This window comes from Periophthalmus magnuspinnatus, chromosome 4, assembly GCF_009829125.3.
Source record: "Periophthalmus magnuspinnatus isolate fPerMag1 chromosome 4, fPerMag1.2.pri, whole genome shotgun sequence".
Lineage (NCBI taxonomy): Eukaryota > Metazoa > Chordata > Actinopteri > Gobiiformes > Gobiidae > Periophthalmus > Periophthalmus magnuspinnatus.
Window position 1 is genome coordinate 8,774,220 of NC_047129.1, and position 12,336 is coordinate 8,786,555.

At 38.5% G+C, this 12,336-nt stretch overlaps 2 protein-coding genes across 3 annotated transcripts; one reads left to right on the forward strand and one right to left on the reverse strand.

Annotated features, from left to right (window-relative positions):
* Positions 1-496: 496 nt before the first annotated feature.
* On the reverse strand, positions 497-6,408 carry LOC117394070 (mitochondrial coenzyme A transporter SLC25A42-like). 2 transcript variants are annotated; one of them, XM_033992088.2, is made up of 8 exons: positions 6,065-6,408; positions 5,555-5,696; positions 4,619-4,730; positions 4,380-4,405; positions 2,284-2,450; positions 2,099-2,215; positions 1,875-2,026; positions 497-1,787 (listed from the first exon to the last, which is right to left on the reverse strand). In XM_033992088.2, the coding sequence occupies exons 2-8, from the start codon at positions 5,642-5,644 to the stop codon at positions 1,462-1,464; spliced, it is 990 nt and encodes a 329-aa protein (XP_033847979.1). In that variant the 5' UTR covers positions 5,645-5,696; positions 6,065-6,408; the 3' UTR covers positions 497-1,461. The 2 variants fall into 2 exon arrangements, with proteins under 2 accessions (XP_033847979.1, XP_033847980.1); XM_033992089.2 differs by lacking the exon at positions 6,065-6,408 and having other exon boundaries at positions 720-1,787; positions 5,555-5,783.
* A 373-nt stretch (positions 6,409-6,781) lies between these two features.
* Positions 6,782-12,108, forward strand: mau2 (MAU2 sister chromatid cohesion factor). Its single transcript, XM_033992087.2, has 18 exons — positions 6,782-7,062; positions 7,350-7,433; positions 7,544-7,639; positions 7,734-7,828; positions 7,916-7,943; positions 8,045-8,200; positions 8,283-8,429; positions 8,638-8,728; positions 8,810-8,913; positions 9,135-9,212; positions 9,373-9,438; positions 9,511-9,594; positions 9,951-10,000; positions 10,086-10,163; positions 10,238-10,349; positions 10,432-10,522; positions 10,800-10,927; positions 11,022-12,108. The coding sequence occupies exons 1-18, from the start codon at positions 6,829-6,831 to the stop codon at positions 11,094-11,096; spliced, it is 1,797 nt and encodes a 598-aa protein (XP_033847978.1). The 5' UTR covers positions 6,782-6,828; the 3' UTR covers positions 11,097-12,108.
* Positions 12,109-12,336: the final 228 nt, after the last annotated feature.

Sequence of the window (12,336 nt, forward strand, 5' to 3'; positions counted from 1 at the left end):
TTCAAACGGCGTCAAAGTGGAGACATGGGGCTATCTAAATATTTTACCGTCATTATGGTAATCTGCCTCTGTTGTCCCTCGAAGGTGATGAATAAGAGCGCGGGTGCTGCGGGGATTTTCCCAGTCATTTATTCGATGCGTAAAAGAAAAAATACGGATGGATGTGTAAAATAGAAGTAGTTGTGTGAAAAAATGCAGTAAATTCTGATACTTCGTTTAACATGATTTTTATGGCTAAAAAAGAATAAAAGTCTAGGTCTAGGTAAGCTATACTGGCCCATAGTGTGCTCACTATGGGTTACTACTGGGTTATTACCGCTATTACTTCGGCGACGCCTCCTGACTACGGGTGTCATAATTGACCAATATTGATCCATATATAAACCGCATCGGATTATAAGGCGCACTGTGGGTTTTTGAGAAAATTGAAGGCTTTTAGGTGCCCCTTATAGTGCGGAAAATACGGTAATACTTAAACTACTGGATTCTATATTCTGCAGTCATCAAGGTTAAGTTTATTTTTGTTGTACATCAAAACACTAAATGAAGACATTTATTGTACCTTTAACACAAAAGACTAAATGCTATTAAACTGGCGAAACTTTGTATTTTCTTGCTGTCTTCTACGTAAAGAATGACGGGTGAAGCTATCTTCATCTTTATTTTTTGATCAGATAGCTCCCTCTAGTGGACAAAGGGTCCTCAACATGTTTTTATTGATGACTTTATTGCAAGGTCAGCTGTACGTACAGAACAAAGTTCATATTATTTTTTGACTAGCTGAAGTGCAAAACCAATAAAACATATTTACACATAATTGCTCATTTGTGTGTTGCATTGTTAAGTACTTTGGTATAATTTTGTAAACAACTACAACTGATTAGATTTATTAATGCTATGTCCTTTCCACGCACTCAAGCACAGATGTAGTGGACAGTGACGGCGTGGGCCTTTAAACATCTTCCTCCTTCAGGGCAAGCCTTACATTCAGTTCATGATGGCATAATACTCTTACAAAAACAGTTTTAGAACTACAAATCATAGTCCTTTTTAAACATATAAAACAAAATCTCACTTGCAAATTCAATTCTTACGTTCAACACAAGCCTTACCAAAAGAGCTCTCAGTTGACATGAGAGTAATTGCAATAGGTGAATCTATCTAATGCACATAACACATGAAACAGATGATTTCAAACCCATATACCATTTGAAGCCATATTTGCACTTATATCTGTACCCTGATCTGCAAAGTGCATACAACCACTTAAAGCCACTTCTGAATAAGATGCCACTAAAAAAAAAGTGAATCTTACATGTGCGTTTATCCAGCCTACACAGCTCCCATAGTCCTCTGCCTGCAAGTCCATACACAGGAGTGTGTGGCAGATCAGCCTTGTATCACCAGTATAGGAGACTTCAGCATCATTTTGCGAGTCGCATCTGGGATTTCTGCTGCAATTCAGGGTGTGAAGAAGCCCATTTGATGCAGCTTGAACAGGAGGTTGTGCATTATGTCAAAGGTTGTGAAACTAATCCCTACTGCAATAGGTCCTTTCACCCAATTCATGCTTAGGCCTTTATAGAGTCCACGCACCACTCCTTCATTTTTCACTATTTCTCTCATGGTCCCCAGTATGGTGGAGTAGGACGATCCAGTGACCCCTGCTGTCTGCATACGCCGTCGCACTATGTCCAGTGGATAGGAGGCCGACTGACCAATCAGGCCTGCACATGCACCAAAGGCCAACCGCTCGTGTGGATATGGTTGTGACCGTCTGGTCTTTTCTGTAGTGGGGAAAAACAAAATGTTTTTTCTCATGTTTAAAATGCATATCATCATAACATGGCCAAATCCAAATGAATTATCTGTACCCGTGTGTAGCTTTTTGAGGGTCTCATAAGTGAAAAATGTAATTCCAGCATATGGGATCACACCAAGGATTGTGGGAGAGAAGCCTCTATAAAGAGTTCTGACACCTTCCTCTTGAGATATTCGAACAAAAACATGAAGAATGTTGCTGTACCTGTAATATAAAAAAAGTATAATTATTCATATCAATGTATCATCTGTAATGTTCCCTTATCTTGTTACTTACATTTCTTTAGCTGTGACTGCCATCCTAGCACGCACCAGATCCAGAGGGTAGGTGAGCATAGCAGCAGTGGTTCCAGCAAGAGAGCCAGCCAAGAAGCGAGGAAAAGGTGGAAGTGCTCTAAAACAAAATACATAAGTTAACATTTTATGTCTGCTATTTATTGTTTATACTTAACATCAACTCACTTTCCCTGTAAGCCACAGTAGCCACCCAAAAGTCTTTTATACTGTTCATGTGAGCAGAACTGGATGGCAGCGTAGGGCATGACCCGCACCATTGTAGCAGAGTTTCCTCTCCAAAGACTGAGGAATCCATCCTTCATGTAAGTGCAATAGAGGAGTCGCAGCGCCTCCTGGTGATCAAGAGGAAATTGTTAGGAAATGGTCATTTTTCACACCTTTGAAATTTATAAGTTAACTAAAAGTTTACGTATGTGGAAAATATAGAGTGCACTGTAGTCTACTTGTTTGTAATATGTCTTAACATTACATTCAGAAATTATGATTCATCAGGCCAGAACATTCCATTTAAAATATAAATATTAATTTATTTACTCTAACAAAATAAAAATATTTGAAATACATACTAGACTATAACACCCTGATATGCAATGAGAACAAATTTCATATATTGCAATATTCCTTAATGACAAGGTTCAGGGCATCAAAAATGCCATTAAAAATCCCATCAATTCCACAATGCAAGTAACAACCCTGCAGCTACCTAGTAACTTAGAGCTGACTCACTTTGCACCTGTAACTGACAAAACTGTCCAAGTGATCTTCACCAGTCTCAGTTCATCTCCATGTTACCTCAATGTGTTACCCACTAGATAGTCTGTGCTCAACAATTTTCTATCACCACTCGCTTGCATAGTTAAAATGTCACTTCAATCTGGAACATTCCAAAACTGTGGTTAACAAGCCTCTCCCAAAGAAGGGCAGTCTTGATGCCATAAGTCCTTGAAAAAGCTGTTTACCAACAGCTTATTAGCTTTCTGCAAATTAACAAGTCCTTTGATGTTTTCCAGGTCTTATCAAGGTGACAAATGACATCCGCCTGGGTGGGCAACTCTGGTACTGCGCTAAACAGGTTCAAGTCCTATCTAGAAAACAGGCAGTACTTTGTTGAAATTGGAAAATGTGTCTGAGATAAAATCTCCCTTACCTGTGGAGTGCCCCAGAGGTCAATCCTGGGACCCCTGTTGTTTAATCTCTACATGCTCCTGTCAGGCCAGTTATACACAGCAATAATGTGTCCTACCACAACGATGCAGATGACACTCAGATCTATGTCTCACTGCAGCAGGTGAATATGGACCAGTGGATTCACTCTTGTTTTGCATCCACACACTGATCTGTTGGATGCAGTGGCACTTAGTCATAGTCTTTGACCCATAGAAAGTGTCAGCGGTCACCTTCAGTCTCTCTCTCTCTAAAACCTTCAAATCGGACTACTAATCTAGGGGTAATAATGGACTCAGACTTGAACTTTAATAGCCACATCAAATCAATAACATCTGCAGCATTTTACCATCTAAAAAACCCCTCAAAAATTAAAGCTATACTGTCAAAACCAGACTTGGAGAGACATGCATTTGTCTCCAGTAAGTTATACTACTGTAATGGCCTGGTCACTGCCCTCTCCAAACGAGCATTAAGACAACTGCAGTACATCCGGAACACTGCTGCTCGGGTCCAGACTCGAACTAGGAAGTGCAAGCACATAAGTCTTGTGCTCAGGTCTCTGCACTGGCTTCCTGTGACTCAGTAAATAGACTTTAAAGCCACTCTGCTTGTGAACAAGTCTCTCCATGGCCTAGCACCAAAGTACTTCTCTGACTTGTTAGTGCCATATGAACCATCTTGCACTCTGATTACTTCAGGGAACAACCTCCTGCTGGTGCCCAGTCAGGACTAAACATGGGGGATTAGTGTTTCAGTTTTATGTAGCTAAAACCTGGAACAGTATTCCTCAAGATGTGAGACAGGCCTCTACTTTGACAATGTCTAAATCCAGGGTCAAAACGGTTCTGCTTAGCTGTGCATATGAGTGAAGGTGTTTATTCTGCACTTTTCTCTTTGAATGTTAATTTTATGATGATTAAATATGATTACTTGTTTTCATTTGTTGTATTGTGATTTTAATGTCTTTGTTTTTCTTTTTTTAATCTGTAAAGCACTTTAAATTACTTTGAGTATGAATTGTGCTATACAAATGAACTTGCCTTGCCAAATGATTTACAGTTTTTGTATGTAATAGGACACAAGCTTTAACTTACCTTAGCTGAGAATCGCTTTGAAGACACTAGAAAAACAAAAAGAAACCTCAGTAAACTTCAGTGTTAACAAGTTTCTTCCATGTGGGCTAAACATCCACTAAGAAGATTAGCCATTAGCTGCTCAGTAACTGTGGCACAAACACAGAACCAACATTTTTTTCACAACACAATTTTACATAATAGACTTACAGTCACGTTTGTAACAACTATAAAAGCAACTGGTGATGTGTCATTCTAACCTTGAAAAATGATTTTAGTCCTATCCAGCGGTGCAATAGCAGTTTTGGCCACAGCTCCAGCAAATGCACCACACAGTAAGGACTCCAGGGCAGTCCATCTGGGCCTCAGGTCCTGTTTGGATTCACAGTCAGATTCAAATGGGGAACATAATTGTTACACTGCTATCAAAGCTATTCACAAAAAATAATACTTCTAAACCTCCTTCCACATTTCTAGAACACCTTTACCCTTTGATATGTTTACAGAAATGTCCCACATCAACTCAACCCACCATGTCCTTTAGATTTACAATCCCAAAGAAGAGTCAACACGACAATCAGTCACTAAAGCAGCCTTAAGTCTCAGCAGGAAAAGAGGCTACTTTTGTTTTTATGTGCAAGTGCAAAACAACAGTTGGACCCAATAAAAGACTGACGCCACCCACTGATAGCAAACACATAATCAATTACAGGGTCTGTACACACCTTTAACGGAAATGTATCTAGTTCATTATTAATAAATAAATATTGAATACATAATAACAGGTAATATGCACTGCATTCTATATGATAACTTATGTACATTTTTATTGAAATATCAAGCTGTCTTTATATTTACTGTATTAAGCATGACAAGGTCATTCATCTGAGTAACCCAGTTACAGTGACTGCAACATGAGATAAGCACCTTCTTTCTATTTACAGCAGGGATCTGTACAGTGCACTCTCCATGCCACAACAACATGATTTTCAGGAACTGCCAGGGCTAAACAAGCCCTTTATTTTTACATAATGCATGAATAAGTAGAACCATTGTAATCAAAGCTCAACTGACATGACACAAATGTAATGTGATATGTTAAATGACATGACAAATTATTAAATGGTTAGAATGAATCAAAACACCTTTTATATTCCATTATAAAAACCGGCGTCATACATAAAAACTGCACTTACTTTAGCTGGTATAGAGGGAGGAAGCGCCAGGACCGTGGCCTGGGCCACTGGCAGAGCTCTTCTCGAATGTTCGTGCACACTATGAGCCATTTGTGCCCTTCACAGATCACCAGATCAACAGCCAAACACGTTCATATGACAGCTGCAAACCACAACGGGGAACAGAAGTCAATCCGTCACAATCTCAACGCACGATCATAAACAACAGTCTCGTGCAGCGTGGACACTACGTTTGGTACGTGATAATGCGCACGTCCCAATGTACTGTTCTAGATGGATTGTAAACAAGCGACTCTGCCCAGCCAAAAGAACTGATCACTCATACGTAAACAAGAAACAGCTCAGTCGGATTATGCAACAATCACGCAAATCAATTTATCAACGAAAACTTCAATCCAAATACGTACTTAATATACTTTTGCAAAATACATTGCAATATTTTAAGTCTGATATAAAGTCAATGGAGTATTGTTGTTTTTGGATTTTTTTTTTTTTTTTTTTTTTTTTTACCTTGCCTGAAAGAGCTCTCCTTTCACTGGTCGCCGTGATTTAGCAAAAAAGTTATTCTGCAGTTTTGATCTCGCACAGCACACATGCCATTCACTGGTTCTTCCAAGTTACAACACCCACAGTAGGAGGTGTCCCTATACGCCTTCTGCGTTCTTGATATTTCTGTGCAGCATTGTCAGTAGTAAATGGTGAAGTTGCAGACGCCGACAACGCCTAGTGTGAATTTCTTTCTGCTCAGAGGCGCTGTCAACTGTCTGCTGTAAGATTAGTAAGGCTTTTCGAGGTCCTACAAAACTAGGACAGCGTTCATCTGTATTTGGACTACTTTTTCCGTGATTCACAAACTCTCGCGAGAATATGTTGACCATTGGGTTGCCATGTTTGATTAATTATTATTATTTGCTGCTTTAGTTCCTTTTGAATGTATGTTTTTTTCAATTCGCATCCATTCGCACCTATTGCATAAACACTAGTATTTCCATAACCAATTACATATAAACAGATCGATAGCTTCTCTTTATGTGGATGTGTCGGCTACTTACACTCTACACTTAGAGCATAGCTTAAGTTATTATTACAGCTCATTACTAAAATGTAAAAAGATTAGCAGTGGGTATTTGTTTGTATTTGTTTTTATTCCAAGACAGTAATTAATACTGCAGTAAATTAAAGGTTATTCGTTGTGACTGTAAGGTTTTCATTGCGGGACCTGGCAACCCGCGAGTCTGGCCACAGCTCTGAAAAACTTGTTGTTGTCGGGCAAAATGGCGTCAAACGTAGAGGCCCCGGAGCGCTGGTACCTCGCCCTTCTCGGTTTTGCTGAACATTTCCGAACGTCTAGTCCGCCCAAAATTCGGCTTTGTGTACACTGTTTACAGGCAGTGTTTCAGTTTAAGCCTCCACAGAGGATTGAGGCCCGGACTCACCTCCAGCTCGGCTCGGTTCTCTACCACCACACGAAGAACAGCGAGCTCGCCCGCAGCCACCTGGAGAAAGCGGTACGCGGCGTTCGATTTTAGGAAAGACCGGGGATTCAACAAAGAGGGCAACGGGTTTAGGCCGCAGGCAACCGAGGCTAGCTAACAGCGGAATGTTTTGCCTACAATGGTTCAAACCAATGTATTCTTTCGTAAAATTTCCATTATGTTTGTAACATTAGCGGTTTTGTTTTTTTCTTGCATTGAATTGTCTCATTATCTCTTTTTATTTTGCCCTCCATTGATTTTCTTTTGAGCGCTAAAACTAAAAGCGACCTTTGTAACATGTTTGTCATATGTTGTTGCAGTGGTACATATCCCAGCAACTCCCTCAATTTGAAGATGTTAAATTTGAAGCTGCCAGCATTTTGTCTGAACTCTTCTGCCAGCAGGTAAGCTTGGTTGATCTGGTGTTATTAAACGTTGTGAATGAAATAGTTTTGACTCAATGAAACACACGTTATGTTGTAATAACTGCTATATATTGATTATTTTTTTCAAGAATTTGGTTGATTCTGCAAAACCTCTTCTTCGAAAGGCCATTCAAATTTCTCAGCAGACACCATACTGGCACTGCAGGTTGTTGTTCCAGTTGGCTGTAAGTATCACTGTGAAAAAGTCAAACAATACCATTGGTAAAATCATTGATGTAAATTGTTTAACTTGATGATGTTTTTATTTATTTTCTGCAGCAACTTCATACACTGGAGAAAGACTTGGTTTCAGCTTGTGACCTGCTGGGGGTTGGGGCAGAGTATGCCCGCGTGGTGGGGTCAGAATATACCAGGTAGCCTATACAGAACACTTATCAGAGTATTCTACTCTTTCTTTAAATGAATTTCTGGTTGAGTTGCTTTCTCATTGTTTATTGTAGGGCATTGTTTCTGCTTAGTAAAGGAATGGTAAGATATTGCCTTTCAGTTATTATTTATCAGTGTAATTGTTTTGATAATGTTACATTTTTATTTACTTACATTTCACATGTCATTTCTGCCTTTGGTAGTTGCTGCTAATGGAGAGGAAGCTTGCAGAAGTGCACCCTCTCCTGACACTTTGTGGGAATATTGTTGAAAATTGGCAGGGTAATCCTATTCAGAAGGAGTCTTTGAGAGTCTTCTTCCTGGTCCTGCAAGTTACACACTACCTAGACGCTGGACAGGTAATGCATTCAGAAGATGGGACTGTAATGTCAGATTTCTTGCAACGTTTGCCAGTTTTCTCACAGCCATGTGTGTCCTCAGGTCAAGAGTGTGAAGCCATGTTTAAAGCAGCTCCAGCAGTGTATTCAGACCATCTCCACGCTCCATGATGATGAGATTCTGCCCAGTAACCCAGCTGACCTCTTTCACTGGCTGCCCAAGGAGCACATGTGTGTCCTTGTGTACTTGGTAATAACTGCTCCTCTCCCGTTCTACAGTTGTTTTCAAATGAAACCCTTTTTTCAGTGTGTTATAATGTGTGCATGTTAAGATTTTATTTTGTAAAAACAAATTACTTTTAGCATGTCTATAACCATATGTCCTATTGAAAATTATTGTGAGATTGCTTTGTTTTTAAACAATTTAATAACTTAATGTTTTGTGCGCCTTTTTATAGGTGACAGTTATGCACTCCATGCAAGCAGGCTATCTGGAAAAAGCCCAGAAATATACAGACAAAGCTCTCATGCAACTGGAGAAACTAAAAAGTAATGTCAATGTTTTCTGTTAAGATGGTAACAGTTTGAATATGGTATTTTAAACAAAAAAATGTTGTGATCTTTGTTTAGTGTTGGACTGCAGCCCTATCCTCTCCACTTTCCAAGTTATTCTTCTGGAGCACATTATCATGTGTCGACTCGTCACAGGCCACAAAGCCACTGCATTACAGGAGGTACAAAACTCATGTGCTCAAAAACAGTGGTTTTGCAGTTACAATCCTGATATTGAATTTGGACAAACTGTTAATGGTAATGTTTGAATATTTAGTCAGAGCCTTACCATGATCCTTGCCCTGATCTAGTAACTCAAAACACTGATTTATTGGCTCAGTTTATTATTAAAAAATGTTTTATTTGTAATTAAATGTTAGACATCATCATGCTCCCCCTTCAGATTTCACAGGTGTGCCAGCTCTGCCAACAGTCCCCAAGATTATTTACAAATCATGCTGCTCAGCTTCATACACTTTTAGTAAGTATTTTCTGTTATTTCTGTTTTTAATAACTTGGATTAATAAGTTTGGTTATAAAATGTTTTTGTGTTGGTGATACGATGTGTGATGCCACACCTTGATGTCTGTACTTTTTGCAAGTTTTATCAGTTTGCTGAATTTATTGATTTTCTTTTTCAGGGCCTGTATTGTATCTCGGTGAACTGCATGGATAACGCTGAGGCACAGTTTACCACAGCATTGCGGGTATGGATGCATATATTTTTGTGTTTTATTTCCACTTGTGCAGCTCTCATTATTTTTTTCATTTGTTTACAGCTCACCACACATCAGGAACTTTGGACGTACATTGTAACAAACTTGGCAAGTGTCTACATAAGGGAAGGAAACAGACATCAGGAGGTTAGTTGAGTAATGGCTACTTTGGAAACATCATAATAACTAATGACTGTTTGCCTCATGTGAGAGCTCTTATAAAAATAGAAATAAAAAAAATAAAAACACACTATTTTTGAACATATTTAAATAAGCGTCTAATACTACTTTCAGACCATGGCAAATGCCTCTAGTTGGACGGCTTTGTATTTGAGGTCAGATGCTTGAAATTCATTGATTCATCACAACTTTACATGTAAAACAGAGTTGGCAAACTTTTGGCAAAGTCTGTGTAACAAGAAACTGCTTTTGAGTGTTGTCTGAATGCAACATAAGAGGATTAGAAAGACTTCATCATTAGTTGCATTTCTCATGTTTTGTAGTTGTACAGTCTGCTGGAGAGAATAAACCCGGACCACAACTTTCCTGTCAGGTATGTGTCTTGTGCAACACACACTCTTATATTCATGCTATTTCATAAATGATAAAAGTTTTAAAAGATTATCTTCGTCGTGCAGCTCTCACTGCCTCCGTGCAGCAGCCTTCTACATCAGGGGATTGCTGTCTTTCTTTCAGGGACGCTACAATGAGGCCAAGTATGGAAAATATTACTTTTCTTCTTGGTACTGCCAAATTACTACTATGTTACAATGTATTTCATGTGTTACAGGCGTTTCCTCAGAGAGACTTTGAAAATGTCCAATGCTGAGGATCTTAATAGACTAACTGCCTGCTCCCTGGTTTTGCTGGGTCACATCTTCTATGTGCTTGGCAACCACAGAGTAAGTCTTTTAATATGAATCTGAAAATTATAAACTTGTAAATTGAGAAATGTTTTAGTTCCTCATGATGTTCTTTCTTCAGGAAAGTAACAACATGGTGGTTCCTGCAATGCAACTGGCCAGCAAGATTCCTGACATGTCGGTTCAACTGTGGTCATCAGCACTTTTGAAAGGTACATACTGAATGAATACAATATGAATAGAAAACTCTAACACTTATAATGACAGAAATGGCTTTTCACATTCATTTCATGTAAATAATGAAGATACTTTTAATTAACACCATTCAATAAACACACATGCACTCACACAAAACAATTAAGTTATTCCTCCAAAGTTTGGACTCCGCTTTTACTGAGTAGGGCTTATGATTTAAAAAGCTCCAAGCTGATGATTGACACTTAAAAACTAGGAGTGGATCTAAACTAAAAATGTTGATGGTGTGTGCAGACTTGAATAAAGCTCTTGGGAACACGATGGATGCCCATGAAGCAGCGCAGATGCACCAGAACTTCTCTCAGCAACTCCTGCAGGATCACATCGCGGCCTGTAGCCTTCCTGAGCATAACCTTATCAGTGTGAGTAACAAATGTACAACTTACGCCTGTATTTCTTGTCATTTACTCAGCTGTGTTGATTTACACTTCTCAATCTTCTTACTTTTTTTTTTAGTGGACCGATGGCCCTCCTCCTGTCCAAATCCAAGCCCAGAATGGCCCCACTACCAGCCTGGCAAGCCTACTATGAGAACTTTAGTATTCCATTGAATTCCATGAACTGCTACGTGGCTCATCAAGGACCCATGCTTTTTATTTTTGAAGTTGCTTTTAGTTTTACTACAATGGATCTACGTGTGTTTTGGCTCGCTGGCGTCATGGGGTACAATTGCTGCCCAAGAAATTTGTGCACAGTAGAGTGGTGAGATCTTGAAACGTTCCTCTGAATTAAAATCCTGGAGAAAACGTTTATCATACATTTTATAAAGGGGGCTTTGGTTGTGGCAGCAATGAAATGTAGGAGAAATTAATTTATTCATGTTTGTATTTTTGTAACTGTTGGTAAATATTTTATGTCTTGCCTTTTTGTAGATACTTGTTTTCCATGCATGAAAGTTACTGATTTGGGCTATGCTTTCACCCCTTTATTTTTGCAAAGGTTGACATTTCCAAATATAGAGACCTCATAAATTTGAAATTGAAGATTAGTTCAATTGGTCCTTTCTGCATGTGGTAAAATGGACAAGTATGCACAACAGAGGGATATTTTCAGTATCCACAGTTCTTGTAAGGACCAGAAGATGTCGCTGTTTGCTCTGTTAATAAGCAGATAAAACCCGTTGGTGACTTAGGAGGTGCCACTCACCCTTTTTAACATATTAAATGTTATTTTTAAGTTCTGTAATATATAAATTTCTTGCAAAAGTATTGAAACTTTTACATCATGCTTAAACTTTTTGATCTGAAGTTTCTTTTTGTCATATATCCAGAAAATGGGTTTATTTTTGTTATTTTAATTTGCCAGAGTAGTTATACTAAATGGGGTTTCTTTACAGTATGTTTGTATAGTTTTGCCACTCATTGACCCTATTGTACAGTAACATTTTATAAGTCAATTTAGGAAAATGTGGTATGTATTTTAGCTATTCTTTGTAGAAATCTTACTGCTTGGTATTTAAATTACTAGCCATATTCTATCCAACACCTATTTTAAAGCCTACTTTGTTCTCAAGAATTTTCCAATAAAATGATGACAGTTTAAATACTTTTGAATGAGAACATTTTTTCTACAGTGGTTAAAGTTGGACTTTTTATTTTAGGTCAATATAGCAATGCATAATGGTGGAAGTCATGACTGTCAATTGACCTGTTCATAGTGCAGTTTCAGTATAGTGTGTTGGAAAGAAAAAAACAAAACAAACATTTATTAAGTCTAATTGACTAAGAATATTGCCTAGTGAAAAACAAGAATAAAGTCATTAAAAGGCTAA